The 21,350-nt window shown below is 50.3% G+C and overlaps 1 protein-coding gene across 3 annotated transcripts in view; it reads left to right on the top strand.

Annotated features, from left to right (window-relative positions):
• Positions 1-21,350, top strand: part of AFAP1L1 (actin filament associated protein 1 like 1) — a 58,405-nt gene that overhangs the window by 12,745 nt on the left and 24,310 nt on the right. For 2 of the 3 annotated variants that reach the window (XM_045830190.1, XM_045830189.1), the window contains exons 2-7: positions 11,977-12,105; positions 13,213-13,296; positions 14,019-14,116; positions 15,237-15,345; positions 19,076-19,174; positions 19,850-20,061. In XM_045830190.1, the coding sequence (XP_045686146.1) occupies positions 11,977-12,105; positions 13,213-13,296; positions 14,019-14,116; positions 15,237-15,345; positions 19,076-19,174; positions 19,850-20,061 (731 nt within the window). Of the gene's footprint in view, positions 1-11,546; positions 11,650-11,976; positions 12,106-13,212; positions 13,297-14,018; positions 14,117-15,236; positions 15,346-19,075; positions 19,175-19,849; positions 20,062-21,350 lie in introns of those variants that run through there. The other variant, XM_045830191.1, reaches the window with a different exon arrangement.

Raw genomic sequence — 21,350 nt, 5'->3', positions numbered from 1 at the left:
GTGACTGCCAACCACATCAGCAGTAACAACCAAACTTGACAGAAAGCCCCGTGTGCGGTCGGCACAATGCGCAGCACTGCACACTTCACCCCCCTGCCTGCCTGCTGCTCACCACAGCCTTCAGAGGCGGGCGCTCTCATGGCCACAGTCCCCCTTTTCACAGGTGAGACAGCCAGGCTGACATCAGCTGCCTGGGGCCACTAGGCTAGGGTTTGACTCCGGTTGTGTTTTGCCCCAGTAACCCAGTGTCTCAACTACCCACTGTACTGGTTAAACTTTTGGAAGGGACATCTGCTTCTCAGTTCAGATTTCTGCCCTCCAGTGCCCCAGCGGCCCAGTGCTCTGCCCTCCCTCTCCCCACCCCACAACGAGAGCCCTTCCGCTCCGGGAGACAGTTGTCATAGGCAGGATTTCCAGCCCTCTCCCTAGTCTGTGGCCCTTCCTCTGAATTCTGGGTTGTCCGTTTATTCCATTCCCAGGCGCCTGCTATGTACCCGTTACTGCACTGGGCACTGGGCAACGGTGGCAGGGGTCAAATCAGACATCATCTCTGCCCTCAGGGGCTCACAGTTTAATGGAGAAGAGCACTGAACCAGTCATCTACTTTGAAGTGTGTAACAAAATAACCTCACCTGTCCAGGAAAGCAGGATGGGCCCCTTGGAGGAAGTGGTATCTAAATAATCAACTCTGAAAGGATATGTGGGGAGTAGGAGAAATTTTAAATAACAGTAATGGTCAACTTGGCATGTATCAGAAACCGCTCTAAGCACTCCCTACAATACCATACTGTGTCAACATGACGACCCTATAAAGTGTCAGTATTATTATTATTCCCATTGTGCAGATGAGGAGACACAGAGAAGTTAAGGAACTTGCCCAAGGCCACACACCCAGTAGTGGGTAGCAGAGGAAATGCATGCAGAGGGAATACCATGAGCAAAGAGCACTGGAGTGGGTGGGGTCCCAGATATTGAAAATAGGTAAAAAATAATAATTTTTTAAAAGACCCATCGAACATAACAATGATGAATTCATAGTATGTTCCTATTAGTGCAACTTGAAGCATCTATTGAGGATTTCCTGGTTCTTTTATCACACTGAGGTTTCTATGGACTGATTGTCAACCTAACCTTTGCCCTTCAGAATAGGGATTATGTTCACGCTCATCTCCTGAATCATGATGTTCACTTTCATCAACCTACACAGGCTCTGCTGTTTGACTGGGGAGGGGGGGCAGATGGCACATGTACTGTTAACCACAGTTTACCAACTGACACCGCTACGAGGTCGCACGCTCTCTCTTTCCACAGGCCTGCCTAAGGGGCAGGCACAGCAGCTATCATCACCCCATTTCAGCATTCAGGAAGTTGAGACACAGAGACGTTTAGTAATTTGCCCGAGGCCACACAGCCAGTAAGTGTGGAGCTGGGGCTTGAGCCCTGGGCTCTCGACTCTAGCTCCTGTGTTTTTCCTCTATACCAAATCAGTGTTCCATGGGAGGGCAGAAAGTTCACACGTGGTACCTGCAACCACCCGAAAGTTCCTGAGCCTCTCCAGGCCTCAGGGGTTTGTCAGTAAAACTGGGATACGAAGAACTCCTGCTTTATGGGGTTGCTGTGAAGATTAAATGAAGCAGTAGGCACAGATTATTAGGCCCAGAGAATGTTCCCACAATGGGGTATCACACAAAACAGTGAACAAACACAGTGACAAGAAACGATTGGATGAATCTTAGTAATATAGTGATAGTAAAGAAAAAGTCACAAAAGATTACCTCTAGCGTTATACCCTTTTAGTAAAGTTAAAAACAATTTTAAAATGTTTCAATGTGTATGGGTACATCTACTTGCAAGGACACTATATACAGGGAAGGTGAGAGTGTGAAGGATGTGGCATGTACGGTGGCAGCTAGGTTAGGTGGGGGCGGCAGGCGCGTGCGTGGGGTCAGAAAGGGACGGAAGACACCGTCCAGGTCCCGGCTTTTGCTTTGCATGATAGGTTTGTGGGTGCTGACCACATTAGCAAAAATAACGACTATATAAATAAGTAACTATCTATGAAACTATATGGAGTGTGCGTGGACCGATGATGACAGTATCTCATGAAGCAAGAATTAGGATTAACCCAATTTTTCCTATCTGAGGTCCTATTTATAAAAAGAAATAAAAGTATTAGGCATAGTGCCCTGCTTGTAGGAAGTATTCAATAAATGTTCTCTGGGAGAACATTCTCTGTCATTCTTGTATATTTTTATTATTACCTGCATTACCTGCCTGCCCCCAGCTGGCTGTTCTTTCTGTCTGCCCCAGGCTATTGGTGAGATAGGTCCCAGAACTCAAACTTCTCAGAAGCAGAAAGCCCAGCCCCAGCCAGGCCTCAGGGCAGTGCTCATCCTGTGAGTGGACACTGCTGGGGAACAGTCCTGAGGTGCTCACTGCCATTCCAGGAAGCTGTGGGGGTTGGGCACCCCTGTCGGAAGAAGAGAGCAGAAGGTATCCTAATGCAGCAACAGGCAGCTTAGGCTCTAGGGCTGGGCCTACGTTTGAATCTTGGTTCTGTGGCTGAGCCTCAGTTGGTTAGAGTAAAAACAGTATTTACACCTCAGAAGGTCACTATGAGGATTAAATGAGGTGGTCAACACAAAATGCTTAGCACAACATCTGGAACATCACTTATGAGCTCAAAAATACCACCTGCTTTATCACTGGGTATCCCAGCACCCGCCCCCTCCCGGGACTGCTGCTGTTTCCCCAGCTGTAGGTGAAGGAGTTGGTGCAGACTGCGGAAAATGGAAACAGCTGCCATCTTACGGGGGGTGGGGGTCATGACTGTGTGTGTCACAGTTTTCCACTTCCTCCTGGAACCATTTCCTTTGTGAGCTAAACAGGGAGGAATCCGCAGACAAAGGAACAATTCTGGGAGAGCCCTGTCCCAAAGCCTAAAGTTATTTCCTTAGAAGTCAGTGGCTCGCCCCCATCTCCCCGCCCCACCTTGCTCCTGTCTGGAAATGGCTCGGTGAGAGGGAGCCACAGCTTCCCTGGTGCCCACGACTGAGAAACGAGGTACCCAGAACAAGGCTGGTGGAGGATAGACAGGACCCAGGCAGAGCTAGAAAGACCATTGAGATGAAGGGGTTTCCTGACCCTGCCCCCCTGGCCTGACTCCCGGGAAGAGAGTCACCCAGAAACAACCCTACAGACCTGCGGGCTCCCTGACCTCTGGCCTCCCTGTCTTCCTGAAACAACAGTAGACCAGAGAATTGTACTACTCCACTATCCCTAGTAATAATCCCCACGGTTTACAAACCCTCTCCCAGCCTTTCCCCATCGTGCCCTGGCACCAACCAACGTGGGAATACAGAAGAGAAAGGGGACACTCAGAGGGGCTAACTGACTTACCCCACGTTTTACACCAGTAAGTGGAAGGAGTTAGACCCCAAACCAGGTCCTCTTAATGCCAAATCCCAGATCTTCCACTTTTCTTTACCACCTCCCTTCATCGGGATTTCATGTTTCTGTCCCATGGGGTCTAACTCCTACTATTCTCTTCGGCATAAAGGATATTCAGTTTCCTGCCAGAGCTTTAATTAACACACACACAGTCTTCCAAGGTGACCTCGCTCCCCTTGCTTTCCCTCACACCAGCGCTATATTTAACTCCTGGAAAGCAGTTGGCACTAAGGCACCAACTTTGCAGCTGGGATTTCTTTGCTCCTCTTTTTTCATTTTTTTCCAGCCCGCATGAACCATCATCTTCCCTGCACACTCTGGGACAACAGGAAGTGTTTGTTTTAGAGATCGACAATGCCAGTCAACCGGTGTGGTCCCCTCTGATGTAATGCCACGGTTGGCCTTCACTTGGATTTAGAGAAGTGCTTGTAAATGCAAAGGAAGGAAGTGGGCCGTCCCCATGGATGGGACCCAGGAGAAAGAGATCTCCGCACCCCTGAAGTGAAGGGGCAATGCTGCTGGCCTCACCTGTGTTGCCAGAGGCTTCTCTGCTGGTTGACCCGGAGCTGCACGTAGGCAAAAGCAGCATCTTAAAGGAGCCCTGGGAGAGGCACCACTGAGGGCCTCCTCAGTGTCCTTCCCATTCTGCAACCCTCAGTTCCCACACCTGCAAAGTGGGGCTAGCCCACCTCATTGTAAGAGTGAAATTATGGAACTAATACCTGTAAATCTCTTACATGATAATCATGGAAGAGTGATACAGACAGCTAACATTCACTGAGTACACTGTTCTAGGGACGTTCTCATGTAGTAGGGCCCGTTTCCACTGATGAGCTAGGTGGGTGTACTCAGAGGTCACTGGTGACGGACGTGAGGAATGGGGCAGATGTGTAAGTGTCCCAAAGGTGTGCACTAGGGAACAGGGAAACAGGACGAGAACTCAGGTGGTTTGGGTTGCTCAATACGTGTTAGTTTTCATTTCCTAATGTGTCAAGGTTAAAATCCACCAACTACAAAATGGGCATCACTGAATAATGGGTGGCCATATCCATGCAGGGACACAAGTTCAAACAAATGGGGCTTGGAGAGCTGAGCCAATGGGCTTCTGGTTCCTTTGGTCCCCAGGGCTTTTTGTGTCCTTTTTTTCCCTTTTTTAAAGCATCTTTTTACTATGCTGAGCCACTATGAGGACAGACATCATTTTAAAAATCACATTAACTAGCCAGTATACAGGATCCAGCAGAAGTAAGGCCTGCTTGAGTGTGGTTGGTAGGGTAATAATATGGGTGTAGTAATATATAGTTTTAATTTGAACATTTCACCTAAAATGTCATATGATGTGCTTGAGTGTGGCATTGGTATATTATAGAATTACATCATGCTCATGATTTTGTAATAAAAGATTTTTTAATAAGAGAGAGGCATTATTTGTGCCAGACCCCTGCACTTTATTAACCCTGAAGAAAAAGTTGCTTCAAGAATTAATTCATTCCACAAATACGTAAGCACTCATCTGTGTCAGGCACTAGCAAAAAGGCTCCTCCTCCTCCTTTCCTTCCCCCACCTCCCAAACACGGAGGTCACACCTGTTAAGTGTCCTGCTTTCCTTCCCAGGGTGGCTTGCCTCCCCACTGCTGGCGTGGATCATGCCTCGTTGATGTGCTAGCTTGTTAAAACACGACATGCAGCGTCATCTCTAAAATCATGATCAAAACTTTTTACACAATGCACTGGTTCTCTCTCCAGGCCAGGAGCCTTTGTGAGATGAAAAGTGGGTTATTTTGCTGTTTGGAAATGAGAAAGGAAATCTGAGTAAACCAAAAGAAAAATTGTAGGCCCTCTGTAAAACCACGTTCTGACAACTCATCCTATTTTGCATCTTTAAATCATGGCTGTCCCATTTCCTCTGACTTTGGAAACAAAGACGGATGAGTTATCTTTGTCCCAAAGACACTTGTCAAGTAGTGAGGCGGGGAAAGGAGACATTGTGATTCCATCCTACTGTTGCAGTTACTAAAATTCTAACTTGTAAGCTGTTTCTAAGCATTTCTGTAAATTACAGAGTCTGAAAGGTGATGGGATTGAGATCAGAGGTCAGAGTACTCACTGAGCCTACCCTGCAGGAGCCAAAACAAAGGTTGTTATTCCTGTGGTTTGCTGAAGTTTAATGTATTCACTTCTCTCTTGTCATGGAAATTAGACTCAGTGCTTTTGATACTTCTAAGTAAATCTGACCTCCCCCGCACTACAACGTACTGGCAGTGCTGAACACCTTTTGCTTGAAGGTTTCACTCAGGATGCATCAGGGGTATAGACCAGGGATGCGGTCCTGCGAGCAAATGTAGAGCTGAATTTCTGCCCTATACCTTTTGACTTCAACTATGTAGCATGGGTAGAGAAGCAGAGAGAAAACTGATCTTAGTTAGGTATTCACCAGGAACAATAAGCATGTTGTAGTCTAATCTTAGATATATTTAAAAATTGGTCTCTAATTTTATTTGGCAACCTTTTTTGCATCCCAGAGAACAGTTACAGCCCATCTTGGGTTTCTGTGCCTGCCCGCCCCACATAGTGAAGGCTTGAAGACTTATAAACAATATTTAAACCATTTCTTCCTGTGTTTTTTCCTCATTGGAATTCACTGTACCTCCCTAAGGCTTAACTAAACCAAACAAGATCAATGAAATGTATTCGTGGTTCTAAATAAACTCTAGACATAAAAGACAGTCCTGTCCTTGGTGCCCCAGTCTGTCCTCAGAAAGCAGAAGTGATCTAAACCAGGAGTGCAGACCAGAGGGGGCAGGTCAGTAACGGGTGACGGAGACCCTTCCTGACTGGGGATGGCAGGAACAGGGTTTCTGGGTCCCCTCGCCTGCCATGGAGGGGTTCCTCAGAATGTAAGCACCCTGAGGGAAGTGGATCCACTGCCTCCCTCTGCCGTAAGCACCCCAAGCTCAGTGTCAGGCCCAGAGCCATGACCAGTCCACGTGGTGGGGCTCAGGGTCCCGTGACGTCCCCTTGCCCCCAAATACCACTACAAGCATGACCTTGCCTAGTTCCCCCGCCTTGGAGGCTGGAATGCTATGATTCTTATTTCACGATGAGAAAACAAGGGCTCAGGGCTCTCTAACGGGCCCATTTGTGCAGCTTGGAGATGGCAGCACAGGAGTTCCAATTCACGCAGGTCTGACCCCTAGCCTCGTCATCATGTTCTTCTAAGCAAGACTTCATGCTCCAGCTAGTTATAATTTTCTTAGGACTCTTATTCTCACCTCGATGCTCAGTCATTTCAGAAGGGGGCATCTAATGATAAGTTTCTAAGGAATGAGGAGGTCTTCCCACTTTCCTTATGGTCACAGACATGCCCTGTAGTATGTCTTCACTGGTGGAGTATTTTTACTGATTGCACCTTGGACTGCCTGCATCAGAATCACCTGGATGCCTGGTCACTGTGTCTTGGTTGGTTGACTGTCATCCCAGGCACTAAAGGGTTGAGGGTTCAATTCCCATTCCCAGCGCATGCCTATCTGCATTTTATGATTTTTCTACAAATTAAATTCTCTGATGGTTTAAATCCCTGTGAGTTATCTGGCCTTAAAGACAAAGCTGCCATCAACGACTCCTCTGCGCTCACTGCACCTGAGAGCTTTTTGGAAGAGTTCTGTATTATCCTTGAGAAACCGAGCCCTGGCTGGAAGCTTTCCTGTATGAAGTATAAGGTCCTCTCTGGGATGAGATCCCACTCTTAAGTCAGGTGTATGCTTTGAGTTACATGACTTTGAGCTTGTTCTTCTTCTATGAGATATTCATTGTTAGGACTCTGATGTTCAAAGGGGCCAGCAGGGAGAGGCCCGCTGAGCAGGAATTTCAGACCCACAATAAGGGTCTCTTACCCACCCAGTGAGGGACCCCCAGGTCGGGGGCCCCAGTGAAGTCACAGACCAGAGCCCTCAGCAGGAGAGCTTTGAGGGGCTGTCCCCCTGCTCCCCCCCTCCTCCAGCCTGGCCTCTGCTTGCTCAGAGCCAGTCTTCTGATGGAGGATTCGTGAGCAGGGGGCAAGCTTAGAAGTCAAACAGACCTGGGCCCAAGGCTGGGCCTTACTGTTTACTGGCTGGGTGACCTCATTTCTCCTAGCCTCTGTTTCCTGCCCCATAGAGCACAGACAGCAATAAAACATACCTCTCATGAGGTTTATGAGGATTGAATGAGATGACGCGTGCTAACTGCCCAGCGCACAGTAACGGCCCGGTTCTAGGGAAGGGTGCTTGCCCGTTCACTGTCTACAGGCTGAGCCCTCCCCCAGGGCTCACACTCCCTCTGCCACCCGCTGCCACCCGCTCCTTCCAGGCGGCAGAAACCACCGCTGGCCTGGGCAATCCTTCGTGCCCTCTGCTTCTCCCAGAGTCACTTGGCTCCCTCATTCTCCTTTGCACTATCTGGACTTCTATGACCACATCTCAGTTAAACAAAAAACACTTAGAATCAACGTCTTATGTTAGGAACCCTGTCAAGCAACAGGGGGAAAAAAGTGTAACACAGCTTGCCTGCTATAGCTCATGTTTGTATTTTTAAATTTTTATTTATTGGTTCGAGAGAGAGAACGATTTGCTGCTCCACTTATTTGTTGACCCTTTTATGTATGTGCCCTGACCGGGGATCAAACCCACAGCCTGCACGTGAAGGGATGACACTCTGACGGACTGAACTGCCCAGCCAGGGCCCAGCTCATGTTTCTTAATGCAGAGAACTCACTCCCAACCTAGCAGTCACTACTTCAGAGACCGTTCTAACAAAGCTCACACTGGCAGCAGGAGTGCTGCCACACACGGGCACTTGCCTATAGCAGCGAGGAGAACTCTGGGACCTCCGTCACAGCAGAAGGAAAGAGGAGGAGAGGTGGCGGTGGGAGGGGCGGGGAGGAGAGGAAGGGCCGGACAGAGGGGACGGCTGATCTGAATATTATTCACCAGTTAAAAGGAATGAAGTACTGATTCACACTTCAATATAAATGAACCTTGAAAACTTGATGCCACCTGAAAGAATCCAGTCACAGAAGGCCACATTGTATTTTTTTCTTTAATTGACATGAAACGGTCAGAATAGACAAATTCATACAGATGACGACAGGCAAGTGGCCGTTAGGGCTGGGGACAAAATGGGAGTTGGGAGTAATGAAATTGTTATAAAGCTGATTGCCACAACGGCCTCACAACTCTGAAAATATAATGAGAACCAGTGTGTGGACACTATTTTTTAAAAAGTCCAAAAAGTTTGAGGTCTTGCATTGAAGGACAGTAACCCTCAGGAAGGTGTGATTGGGGCAGGGGATGCCTAGGAGGTCCCCAAGATGCTTTCAGGGGGTCTGTAAGGTGGGAACTACTGTCATGTAGTACTGAGGCCTCCGGTGGCTTTCCACCCTCGTGGTCTCACCAGCATCCAATGGCGTTTCCAGAGGCTGCGTGCTGCGTGATGATGTGGTAGCTCTGAAGGCTCATGGGCTGTGTGCCTGTGCATTGTTGTGCCTTAAAGTTTTCTCTGTCTTAATTCTTAGCACAGGTAATGTTGATAGATATAATCCACATAAAACAAAAGCTCTTTGGGGTCCTCAACGATTTTTAAAAGTGTGAAGTTCTCCTGAGGCTAAGAAGTTTGTAAACCCCTGGCAGAAGGATAAAGAGCCGCTGCCCCCACAGCCCTGACATTCCTGCAGACAGCAGAGCCGTGTCCTGGATATCCAAACACGAACCCTGCCTGCAGGCCCCAGGAGAGCTCCGTGCTGGTCTGCGGTGCCTCCTCTGTGAGCGATTACGTGCACGCGCGCAGGAAGTCAGAGAATGCCCACTGGAACAATATTTTATTCCATTTCTAGTTCTCCAAGGGGCATACAGTTACTGCTCAGGAAGTATTTTGGAATTGAGTTACTGAATTTTTTGGACTGTAAGATGCACCAGACCAGAAGATGCACCTACGTTTTAGAGGAGGAAAATAGGGAAAAAATTTTTGGAGCAAAAAATGTGGTAAAATATTTAATAACATAAACAACATAGGCTGCCACCTCCCCCCCCCCCCGCCCGCACAGCAAGCCAGGTAAGCTGTATTCGGACTAGAAGACGCACCCCCATTTCCTCCCAAATTTGGGTGGTGCATCTTGTAATCCGAAAAATATGGTAACTGACTTTTGGTGTGTCTGTTGAGGGTGCTGGAGGGGTTTGTGATTCCATTTGAAAACATTTCCTTCACAACAGCTGAGATGATTTTAAATGATTTCCTACTTCAAAGAGAGACTCCCCCCACCCGCCCCAGAAGCCTCCATCATGGGGCATTGAAAGGGCACGGGCCCTGGAGGCAGCACGGCCTCTGGCCCCTTTCACTCAGGATCGGAGGTGCGGGTGCCCCTTGCAGTTACGTGACTCAGCAGCTCTAGGAATCTCACAAACTTGAACTCAGCCTGGCTCCTCCTCTTTCAAGCCGTGCCACCATCCCATAGCTACTCTATCTCTGGAACATAGGTCTCCTGATAGGACCTGCTCACAGATGTGGGGACAGAATGCGACATTGCCCGGGAAGTCCTGACCTCAGTGCGCCGAGGCAGAGAGAGCTCACGAGGTGGTAGCTGTCAGCCTCCCGCTCATTTCCAACAAATTCGAGGCGATGATAAAGACTGCCACAGAGAGAGGCAACGTCACATTCTCCCAGCAAGTAGCACTCTCTAACCTAAGATTTCTATTTTTTAAAAAGTCCTTCCGTGGTCACTTGTTTGTTCCCTCTTTCCTCAAACCCATAGAGAACACCCCCACCAGGCAGGCCCCAGACTAGATGCTAAGGAAGCTGAGATTCACTGTGCCGTCTATACTTGTTAGAGCCTTGGAGGCTGCGGAGGGGGACAGACGCTCACAGGGATCCACACAGCATAGACCAGCGCACTAGACACTATGATGACCGTAAACGGCTGACTTGGCATGAGCATTTACTACGTATGGGGCAAGGCACTACTCATGCACGGCATAATTCATCTTCACAGTGACCATAAGAGGCAGGTGCTGTTATTACCCCCATTAACAGAGGAGGAAACTGAGTCACAGGCTAAGTAACTTGACAAAGGTCCCACAGCTAATGAATGATGGAGCCTGCACTTGAACGTAGGTAGTCTGGCTCCCGGGCCAGTTCTCTTGTGCAGGATGTTATAGCCCCTCTTACCCGTCGGACCCTGTGGCGGTGGGTCAGAGTCTCACCATCTCTTCAGGAGGGCCCAGGGTGGGGAGAAGCCCGTGGAGCTGAGAGTCAGGAGCCTAGAATGAAAGTCCTGGCCCTTCTGCTTGCATCTATGTGATTCAAGCAGGTTACTTCATCTTCTCTGAGTCTTGGTTCCTTCATCTGCAAAGCGAGGGCAATCATGGAGCCTACCCCGAAACTTGTAGGTAGGACTGTATAAAATACTGCTGGGCAACACGGTGCTTTGGGCAAAGAAATGGAGCGAGGTACCAGGTCAAGGCTGTGCTGGCCGAGTGGCCCTGGGGAAGTTATTTAACTGCTCTCTGAGCCTTAGTTTCATCCTCCAGATAATGGAGATAATAAAACGTTTGATGTGAGATTTAAATAAGACTACAAGTATGAAAGAACTTAGCACAGCTCAGCACAGGTTAGCTTTTATTATTTTGCACAAGGGATGGGAGAGTTGCAAATCAGGACAATGCTACTACTGTAATGAGGCTGGTCTTCAGCTCTAAGGCAAACCAAGTTCTTGTGACTGTTCGGAACAGGGAGACATCAATGACATCATGGCTTTGGCACACTCCAGCTTTTAAAGGATCCTATGCTCTAGGATTCTGCAACCCCATGTGGTCTCAACCAGCAGCAGCAGCAGCAGCTGGGAACCTGTCAGAAATGCACTTTCAGGTTCCACCCCAGACCTCCTGAGTCAGAATCTGCACTTTGACAAGATCCCCCAGCTAGCTCCCATATACATACACTCAAGTTTGAAAAGCACTGGTGTAGCATGGAAAGAAAGAATGGTAATGACAGTTGTGGGCCTGGGATGGGAAGGGTTAATGTGCAGTTTGGCTCCTGCCAAGGCACCGGAAACAGAAGTTTTCAGAGATTGAAGTGTATGAACTGATGGGACAGGAAGGCTCCCTTCCTGCCTGTGTCCAGGATGGCCAGGGGCTGCAGCCCGGGACCTGCACTGAGCCCCGAGCTGTGGTGAGGAAGGACCCCTGGGTCTGGAAAGCAGAGGGCATGCCGGGACAAGGGGAGGCCTGAGTGCCTCTTCTCGAGCTATATTAGTCCTCAGTCTAAGGCCATATGAGGTCTGAGGCAGAGCGGAGGAGCCCAGAGGAATGTCACAGTTAACTGAGAGGGTTCTCCCAAGGGAGGCTGGGAAGCCAGCTCTGGGACAGCTGTGTGAAGCCTCCGAGGCCTCCCCGTTGCTCCCAGCCCTACCCTCTGTCCCCTGCTTCCCTGACCTCTCGGGGGTGGGAGCAGGGCCGGCATCCCGGACGCAGAGTCGTGACCATGCTTCCTCCTCAGTGCTGGAGCAGCTGCTCCCCGAGCTCACGGGGCTGCTCAGCCTCCTGGACCACGAGTACCTCAGCGACAAAACCCTGGAGAAGAAGATGGCCGTGGCCTCCATCCTGCAGAGCCTGCAGCCTCTCCCAGGTCAGACACCAGCGCTCCGCCCAGACCTCCTCCAGAACCTTTGCTGACTCCCCAGGGCCTGCTGGCAAGAGGAAGCCCAGGCCTTGTGGCACAGCATTCAACACTCTGCGTGGTCTGGCCGATGTCCTCATCCACTCAGCCCTTCTCCACACAACCCCGCCCATGCTCTTTGTGCTGCTCCATCCTCAACCCACCACAAATCCCCCCACACAAGGCACATGCCACACATATGTACATACCACATGCACACCACATTCTCACATACACCTCACATGCACAGCACATCCATGACAAACTTGCATTACACAGGACATACACTGTGTGCACACAACATACTCTCACCAACAGCACATGCTCACATGTACAGCACACATGACACAACATATCTCTCACAGTCCACATGCTGTCACACACAACATACATATACACAGAGCACATACACATCACACACTCCTATACCCAGACACACACTCACACCCACGGCCCCGCATCACATCCATTCCCCTCCCTCTACTTCCCGCAGCTCCTCTGCCTCACTGTCTCCCAGCAGCAAGGCCGCCTCACCTGCCCCAGCCTTTCTCTGCACCCCAGGTCAGCCCATGAGGTGATGCGTGTAAACCAAGAGCCCAGTGAACTCTAATGAGCTGTACCCACGTCCCACACTATTGGAGGGGTCTGAGTGACATGGTGGGAAGTCTCTACTGGATGACTCACTGAGCCTTACTTCCCAGTGACAAAGCAGGTCAATGTCCTTGGCTGCCCGCATGGGACTGGGAGGAGGACAGGGGCAGTGTTTTGCTGAGCTTGCTGGAGCCCCTGTCCTCTGGCCAGCTCCAGAGCAGCCCCTGTGTTCTGCTTTCTGTACTGGGCTCTGGGCACCCTTTCACTGGGAGGAGATCCTCAGTAACAACGTAAAAATGAAAACAAAGTTTGAAAACCAAGGATATCATTTCGGTCATGCACATGCTTTGCAAACGATGCTGTGTCCTGTGTGGGACAGAAGTCCAAGGGGGGCAGAGGAGACCCAGCCCCTCCGCACAGTCAGGAGACCCAGCCCCCTCCCTTCTCACCGCAGAGATGTGACAAAAATGTTCTCCTTCCTCGCAGCAAAGGAAGTCTCCTACCTGTATGTGAACACAGCCGACCTCCACTCCGGACCCAGCTTCGTGGAGTCCCTCTTTGAAGAATTTGGTGAGTAACCGTCTCCCCACCTCAGGCTGTGGAAGTGTCCTGGACTGTGCAGGGAAATACCTGCACCTGGGCCTGGCTCCAACCTTACAAAAGTAATCAATTAAGCAAGTTCCTGGGCCTCTCTGGGCCTTACCAGGTCTGAACGTCTAGTCAGATCTGTACAGTTGTAGGAAATCATCCCTAAAATTTGAGGAAAGGAAGGTATGAACATGCAGGCCCAAGAAGGTATGGCACGTAGGGTGCTGTCTTGCCTGCTTCTCCACACTCATCAGCAGTGGCCGCCTGGGCCCTGGGTTGAGCAGCGCGGTGGCACCACGGGCATGGGCGCAGCTGAGCCGGGCTGCGTGCCGGGTGTGTGCAGTGCCGGTTCTGTCTCCAGGGAAGACAGCACTCCTCGACACAGGGAGGGAGCTGCGGGTTGGGTGAGAGACTTTCAGGGGCCAACAGACTTAGGGAAAACACTGTGCTTCCATGACATAACCCCTACACATCCCCAGAGCACTGCACCAGACGTAATTTCATCGGATCCTCTCCATAACCCTGCAAGATAGACAAGGCCAGGTTACAGCTGAGAAGACCAGGTCTCAGAGGAAGGAAGCCATTGCTCATTAGGGCTACTACCCAAGTGGGTGGCGGAGGCCTGCTGACCCCAATCCTGCCCTCTTCCTGCTCTGCCACGCTCATCCTCGGCTTTCTCTGCCCAATGGCCTGACGCATCATAGACTGTGACCTGAGTGACCTTCGGGACATGCCGGAGGACGATGGTGAACCCAGCAAAGGAAATAGCCCTGAGCCAGCCAAGAGCCCGTCTCTGAAACATGTGAGTCATGGACAAGCTTCCCACACCTCAGGCCCTTTATTCCTCTGGAGGGGGCAAGGAAAGCTCTCCCCCCGATGCTGGGGTGCTCCTGGGTGTGCAGGACCGTTCTCTCTTCTGTGCGGTAGTTAAGGCCAGAAACTGCACCATGGAACATTTCAGTGACTCATGCTCACTGTGCCCCTGCAGAGCAGGCATAATGGTGAACGAACCTGTCCCCACCCAAAGGACGTCCCCACCCAAACTTGTGCTTGCAGTAGTACAGGTGGGGTCATAGGGAAAGCTCTGGACCAGGAGTCTGGTGGCCTCTGCCCTCTTCCCTACTGCTGTGTGGCCTTGGGCAAATCACCCCTTCTCTCTGAGCCTAGAGGTTTTTTTACCCATAAAATGAAGGTTTAGATCATATTTAGGGTTCCTAGCCTTGGAGCCAAAGAATTAGGGCAAGGGACCCATAATCACATCAAGCACTGTCTGTCGACTGCATAATTCACTGTCATCAGCACCAACAGTACCAACTGTCGACCACTTGTTATGTCCTTTCCATGCTTGCAGCAACTGAGTGAGGTTGTTAGTATCATTATCCTTATTTTACAGGTAAGGAAACTGAGGCTCAGAGAGAGTGAGTGACATGTCAATGTCCCACCACTGGAAGGTAATACAGTATAGTTGTAAGCCAGGGTTCCCTGGCCCAGGAGCCTAAGCTCTTGGCCACGAGGTGATACCACCTTACTAAATTACATGTCTCACACTTGTCCTGCTGTTCCTCCTATGTATGCAGAGATGGTTGTAGGGTTTTGCAGAACTCTCAGTAGCTTTTGATAATTCTGCACATGCTCATTCAAGTGTTTAACTCCTCCTCTGTGGCAGTCTACAAAACTTTTAGACATTACAGAAGAGCCCTGAGGCTTAAGTAATTTGGATAAGAAACACAGGACCAACCAAATAAACTCAAGGTTTCCCAGCTCTGCCCTTCTGCAAGTCTATTACACGTTATGGCTCCAGTCAGATCCTGCCCTCTAGCCGCTCCTGCCTCCCTGTCCCCAGCCTCCTTCCTGTCACTCTGCTGCTCCCCTCTGCTCCCCTGGCCTTCTTAGTCTCACACACACCCCTCTTTGCCCTCCAGGCGGCGGACCTGCCTCCACCGCTCCCCAACAGGCCTCCACCCGAGGACTACTATGAGGAGGCCCTTCCCCTGGGGCCAGGCAAGTCCCCTGAGTACATCAGCTCTCACAGTAAGTTCTGGTCGCCCTGGGAGTCAAGGGCAAGGAGGAGGCGGCTCCTCCTGAAGCTCCAAGCCCGGCCCTCCCCCAGTCATGCCCACCTCCTGAGGAGGGGCTACCTGAGCACCAGGCCCGTTCAGTGACGTCCTGGATGCAGGGTCAGTGTGTGCGACCCCGGGGGTCAGGAGTTCGGGCTCCAGTACCAGTTCTGTGTGGCCTTGGACAAGCCCCTTCACCGCTCTGGGCCTCTGTTCCCCTGCCCTAAGTAGGAAAGAGGGGCCAGATAACACACATGTAAATGCGCCAAGATGGAGGTACACAGGTCGCCAGTAGGACATGGTTCCTAGCACTGAAGCTGGTACTAACCCGAGTGCTCCTCTTCTGTGGACTGGGGAAATAATGTATGTTTCCGGAGAGTCACATCTTACAGATGGATTGGGTTGTCAAGTTAAGGCATACGATAAAAAAGCACATGGTCGAAATCAGAAGTCTTCAGAGTAGAGTGTGGGCACCCCAGGGGGTTTATGAGATGATGTAGGCAGATGTAGTAGATGCTCTATTTATGTTTAGATCAATACATCTTTTTAAAATGTCTGCATGAATGTTATAGTATTTATAATCTAATAATAGCATGATGCTTGTATTTAGTTTATATATAATTGTGTATATATAATACAAACATAATTATATATACATATGTAATTTATACACATAAGTAACACAAGTGTATTTCATGATTATATTTTTCCTGATAGGTGAGCACAATAAAATAATTTAGAGGTACACATTACCTCTGAAAAATCTCTTAAACTGGCCACAAAGGAGAGTGTTTAGTTCTGACTTGTCCCTCAGGTGGTCCCCTCCAGTGCTGTAAGAGGCGGCCGTTCCTCTGAGGATCAGACCAGGCACTGGCTTGGGTGTGGGACTTAGCGCTCCACACGAGAAAGCACAGGGTGGTTCCGGATGGCCCAGCAGGGCGACTGACTCGCACACGGTGACACTGGAGCACTGCTGTCCTGTCACCCATCCGCGCGCTGGAGTGCTTCCCAGCCACAGAGAAGGAAAGAGAAGAGGTCCTCTGTGCTGATCAGAAGTGAACTCCAAGATACATTCATTGGAAAAAATCGAACGCAGCATATGACATGACTCCACTTATTTTTTAACAGGACACATGCAATACATTCATTTTAACAATTTTTCTAGGATATGCAAGAAACTCTTAACAGTACTATACTGTGGGGAATGAAGAAAAATCTAGATGGGGGAATGTATATTCCCAAATTGTTTTGTGCTGATTGTGCTTTATACCACGGGTGTGTGTGTGTGTGTGTGTGTGTGTGTGTGTATTTATAGTAAAGTACAGGTAATATAACATTTACCATGTCGGCCGCTTTGAAGTGTCCACCCAGTGGCATTTAGCACACTCACAATGCTGTCGGCCATCAGCACCACCTAGCTCTCAGATGTCCCCATCACCCCAGAAGAAGACCCGTACCCGCTAAGCAGTCACTCCCTACTCCCCTCTCCCCCAAGCCCCTGCCAACCACCAATCTGCTTTCTGTCTCCTTGGTTTTGCCTTTCTGGACACTCCACATAACAGAATCATACAACATGTGGCCTTCTGATTGTGGCTTATTTCACTCAGCATGTTTTCAACGTCCATCCATGTCATTGCATGTATCAGTACTTCTTTCCTTTTTGTGACCAAATAATATTCCACATTTGGTTTGTCCCCTCATCAGCTGGCTGGTGGACATTTGGGTTGTTTCCACCTTTGGCTACTATGGCATACTATTTTTATAATTACCAAACTAGTTAAAAGAGAGTGAAACGGCGAGGTCGGACCAGGTGACCGGTGGCTCTCTTCGTCTCTCCTGTCACCGTGAGCAGCTGTTTGTGTGCGGAGCACGTGACTTTATTTTATCCACTGGAGAAGCGGGGAGGAAGAAGGGAGCGAAGCGCTGCTGGGCCCTGACTGCCAGGGCAGCCCGCAGCTGGGTGAGGCTGCTCTGCCTCCCCAGAGAGCTCCCGCCCCTCCCACCTGGGGCAGAGAAGCCGCCTCGGCACGGCATGCAGTGGGGATGCTGGGGCAGCAGGGAAGGGAGGGCCTCAGGAAGGGCCAGCGACCTTGTCCAGGGAGAGAGCGCCAAGCCCATTAGGGAGTATCCTTCCTCTCGCACACAGCGTCCAGCCCTGGCAGGTGTCCTAGCACTTTGGCCAGGGTGTCCCCTCCCTCTTCTCCAGCACGCCTCCTCCTCCCCCACCCCCACCCCTCTGGTCCTGACTCCCCCAGGCCACCTCACAGCGCATGTCACTCTGAAGCCTCCGAATGCCGGCTGGGAAAGGCAGGCCCCGAGCCTCACTTGGACTTGGGCGATACAACTGGATGTCCCCAGCGCTGAGGATCTGAGCACGTCCGTCCTCCGGAAACAGAGGGGCAGCAGGGTCTGGGAGCCCAGAGCGGTGCTCTGAGGAACAGTGGGCATGAGAGCGAGCGGACTGCGTGAAGGAAGGCTTCCTGACTGAGGGGTGTGCCTCTATCCCTTAGGCTGGCAACCCCCGTTCTCATCCAGGGTCTGTCACTAGCAAACGTGTGTGGCTCAGTTTCCTCATCTGTAAAATGGGCACTGGTGAACTGCAGTGTGGGACCCGGTGGAGACAAGGATAATGATAGCTGGCCTTTTTCGAGCACACTGTGTCATGCCCTGTGCTGAGAGTGGACATGCATTGTATCACTAAGCCATGATGGGACGGTTCATGTCACCTTAAGGTGAAGCACCTGAGACACAGAGAAACTGTTACCTGTCCAGGGTCACTCAGTGAACGGTGGAGATAGATTTAAACTCAAATCCGGTCAATCCCGAAGCACATGCCCTTAACCCGCAGAACTTCAGGGTGTGTTCCAGAGACTGTCTACATCAAAATAATGTTTAAAAACTCACTCCAATATACATATTTTCTATTTTTACATGTGTTTTTAAATGTCCTATTAGGTAGTTAGGTTTTCTTTAAATGCAGATTCCTCAACTGAATCCACACCAGTGAATCAGAATTTCTAGGGATACAGCCCAAGGATCTGCATTTTAAAAAGATGCCTGGTAACTCTGAAACAACACATTTGAGGTAGCCCAACCCCTTATGGTGCTGCAGCCCCTGAGTGGGACTGTGTCGTGGAAACTCGGCCCAGGCAGCTGCTGCACTCACTTTTATGTGCATCATCGTCACCTCCAGTCCGTTTGCCCCTCTGAAGTCGCAGAGGCTTAGGGGGAGAACTGCTGGGACAAAAGGAGGGGGTGTGTTCGGGAGTGAGCAGAGGGGCCGAGGTGGCAGAGGAGGCAGAAGCAGAACAGGGAGGGGGTCTGGGACACCACTCAGTGCATACAGGGACCCACCAGTGCTCTGGGGTCCTTGAGGAGGGGCTGCCCACTCTCTGCCAGCAAAGGTCGGAGAAAAAATCTCTGAGCTGGGTCTTGAAGGGTGAGTAGGCGTCCTCTGGGGGAAAAGAAGAGGGCACAGCAGGCATCACGAGCAAGGCCTGGAGGTGTGGCAGGGCCCACCAGGGCAGTGCCTGTGACAGGAGCACAGAGGGCATGTGGGGAGCGACAGTAGACGAGGCACATTCAGGAAGCCCCACAGCCTGGCCTGCCACTCCCCCTTCCCTGCGGGGACTGGTGCCCAGGGTCTGGCCCCTGCACTCTGCCTGCATTTCTCCGAAGTTCATCTCTTTCTGCCAACCCCACAGATGGCTGCAGCCCAGCCCAGTCCACCGTGGACGCCTACTACGAGGACGCGGACAGCAGCTACCCCTCGACCAAGATGAACGGAGAGCTGAAGAACTCCTGTAAGTTCCAGGCAGGCCTTCAGCGGGGTTCTGTCCCCTTGACCTGGCCCTTGACGTGCATGTGCCTATCACCCCCTGGACCTCCCTCGGGCCACCAGGGAGGACCCAAAGCCCTTGTCCTCAGTGGCCTCAAGATTCAGTGGAAAGATCACTGGCACAGGAGTCAGGGTCCCCCATGGGGCCCTTGCCCTGACTCTGGTGACTGCCCTTAGACTAGCTACCTGGTTCTTTTTGAGCCTCTGGTGTCCTCATGTCTATGATGGGGACTTGCTGGAGTGCCACCAGAATGACCTGAGACAGCAGATGCGGAGATCGTGGGGTAGTGACCATCTAATGGTTACTGAGCACTCGCTGAGTGCTAGGCCCTTAGCTAAACTCTCCACCTTCACTGAATCTCACAACAGCCCGATCTGGTGGATACTATGCTGCTATTGCTCGTGAGGGCCGTTTTACTGAGGAGGAAACTGTAGCTCTGAAGAGTAAAGTCACCAAGGTCACAAAGCTAGTGGTGAACGCAAAACACAGTGCCATGTGGGGGTTTAGTCGTTACCATGGTCACAGCTCACACCCACCCCTCATGGTCCCGGGGCCCCAGAGCAGGGATGCCCGTGGAGGGGCCAGGGGGGCCTCCCAGCTGATGGCACAGTGGCAGGTCCTTTCCCGTGGCACCTGCAGACAATGACTCTGACGCAATGAGCAGCTCCTACGAGTCCTATGACGAGGAGGAGGAAGAAGGAAAGGGGCTGCAGCCCACGCACCAGTGGCCCTCCGAGGAGGCCTCTATGCACCTGGTGAGGGACTGCAGGATATGTGCCTTCCTGCTGCGGAAAAAGCGCTTTGGGCAGTGGGCCAAGCAGCTGACCGTCATCAGGGAGGACCAGCTCCTGGTGAGTGGGCGCGGACGTGTTCCTCTCGGCCTCACGTAGGCGTCTGTGTGTGTCTGTGTGTGTCTGTGTGTGGGCGGGCATGTCTGCCATGGTTACTCTGGGCTTGTGAACAGGGACTCAAAGCCCGGCGCTTTGAAGATTGGAGCAGAAGTTTTAAAAAAAACAAAAACCTCAGAAGACTTGCCATGGACTTTACCAAGAGTCTGTTTTGCCAGAGACACATTTTATTTTTACACTTTAAAATAATGGTTATTGTTTTTCATTATGCAACTAAAGTGTTTATTTATAAAATAGAGCAAAACAAAATGAAGACATGATTTTTTAAAACACCACCTATAATCCCATTGACCAAGAGCTACCCACTGTTAATTTTTTTTTTTTTTTGAGGATACATTTACCGAAGCTGAGACAGTGAAACAAGGGAGGGCCTAGGACAGAAAAGCATCGGGAGAGAGCCTGGGCAGGGCTCCGCTTTGGCTGTCTAGGGCTGCTGTCGGCTCACTGGAGTCAGAGAAAAGGGGCCTTGGAGACAGGTTCAGGGGTCAGGGGTCAGCCCAGGATGAGCTGCTGCCGCCCACAGCTCCCCTGGGTACAAGTCTTGTGGGGCCCTTAAGAGTTTAGGAGAAAGAAAATTCACTCAAAAAAGAAATTCAAGCAGGCATGCCCCAAGGAGGTTATGCCTGTTAAGTTTCAACAGACATATTTCCACCCGCATTTTCACATACATCAGTCTTTTCCAAAACCGAGCCCAAAGCAGCCCTTACTTTCTTAAAAGTTCTTTTTAGTTTGCCATCTCTCATCACTATTATTTCATAAAAGAAACTGTACCTTTAATTGCAAAGTAGAAGAATGGGCATAACTTCAGAAAAAAATAGTTCTTTACCCAAAAGTCTGTTGACAAGACTTGCCTCACATGTATTCTTTTGAAACACGACCTTTCTCATCCTGGAGCAGTGAAACGCTAACCCTAGCCCAGAAACAGTCCAGTGTCCTGACTTACTCCTTCCATTCTGTACACCCTCTGTTTTTCTTGACTTATTGCACTGCCTAGGAATTCTAGCACAATGCAAAAACAAATGGTGAGAGTGGGCATCCTTGTCTCCGTCCAGATCTCAAAGGAAAGTTTCAGTAATTTACCACCAAGACTGGTATTTGTTATGGGTTGTTTGTAGATGTTTCTTATTATCACATAAAGGAAATTCCCTTACATTCATAGTTTTGGAGCTTATGTTATAAATAGGTGCAGAATTTGATCAAATACTATTCCTCCTTGTATTGAGATAAAGAGT

The sequence above is a fragment of the Phyllostomus hastatus genome, unplaced genomic scaffold (genome assembly GCF_019186645.2).
Source record: "Phyllostomus hastatus isolate PE091 unplaced genomic scaffold, TTU_PhHast_1.1 phas_contig_150, whole genome shotgun sequence".
In the NCBI taxonomy this organism is placed as follows: domain Eukaryota; kingdom Metazoa; phylum Chordata; class Mammalia; order Chiroptera; family Phyllostomidae; genus Phyllostomus; species Phyllostomus hastatus.
The sequence above is the reverse complement of the archived record's forward strand: the minus strand, read 5'-3'. Positions and strand labels throughout refer to the sequence as shown.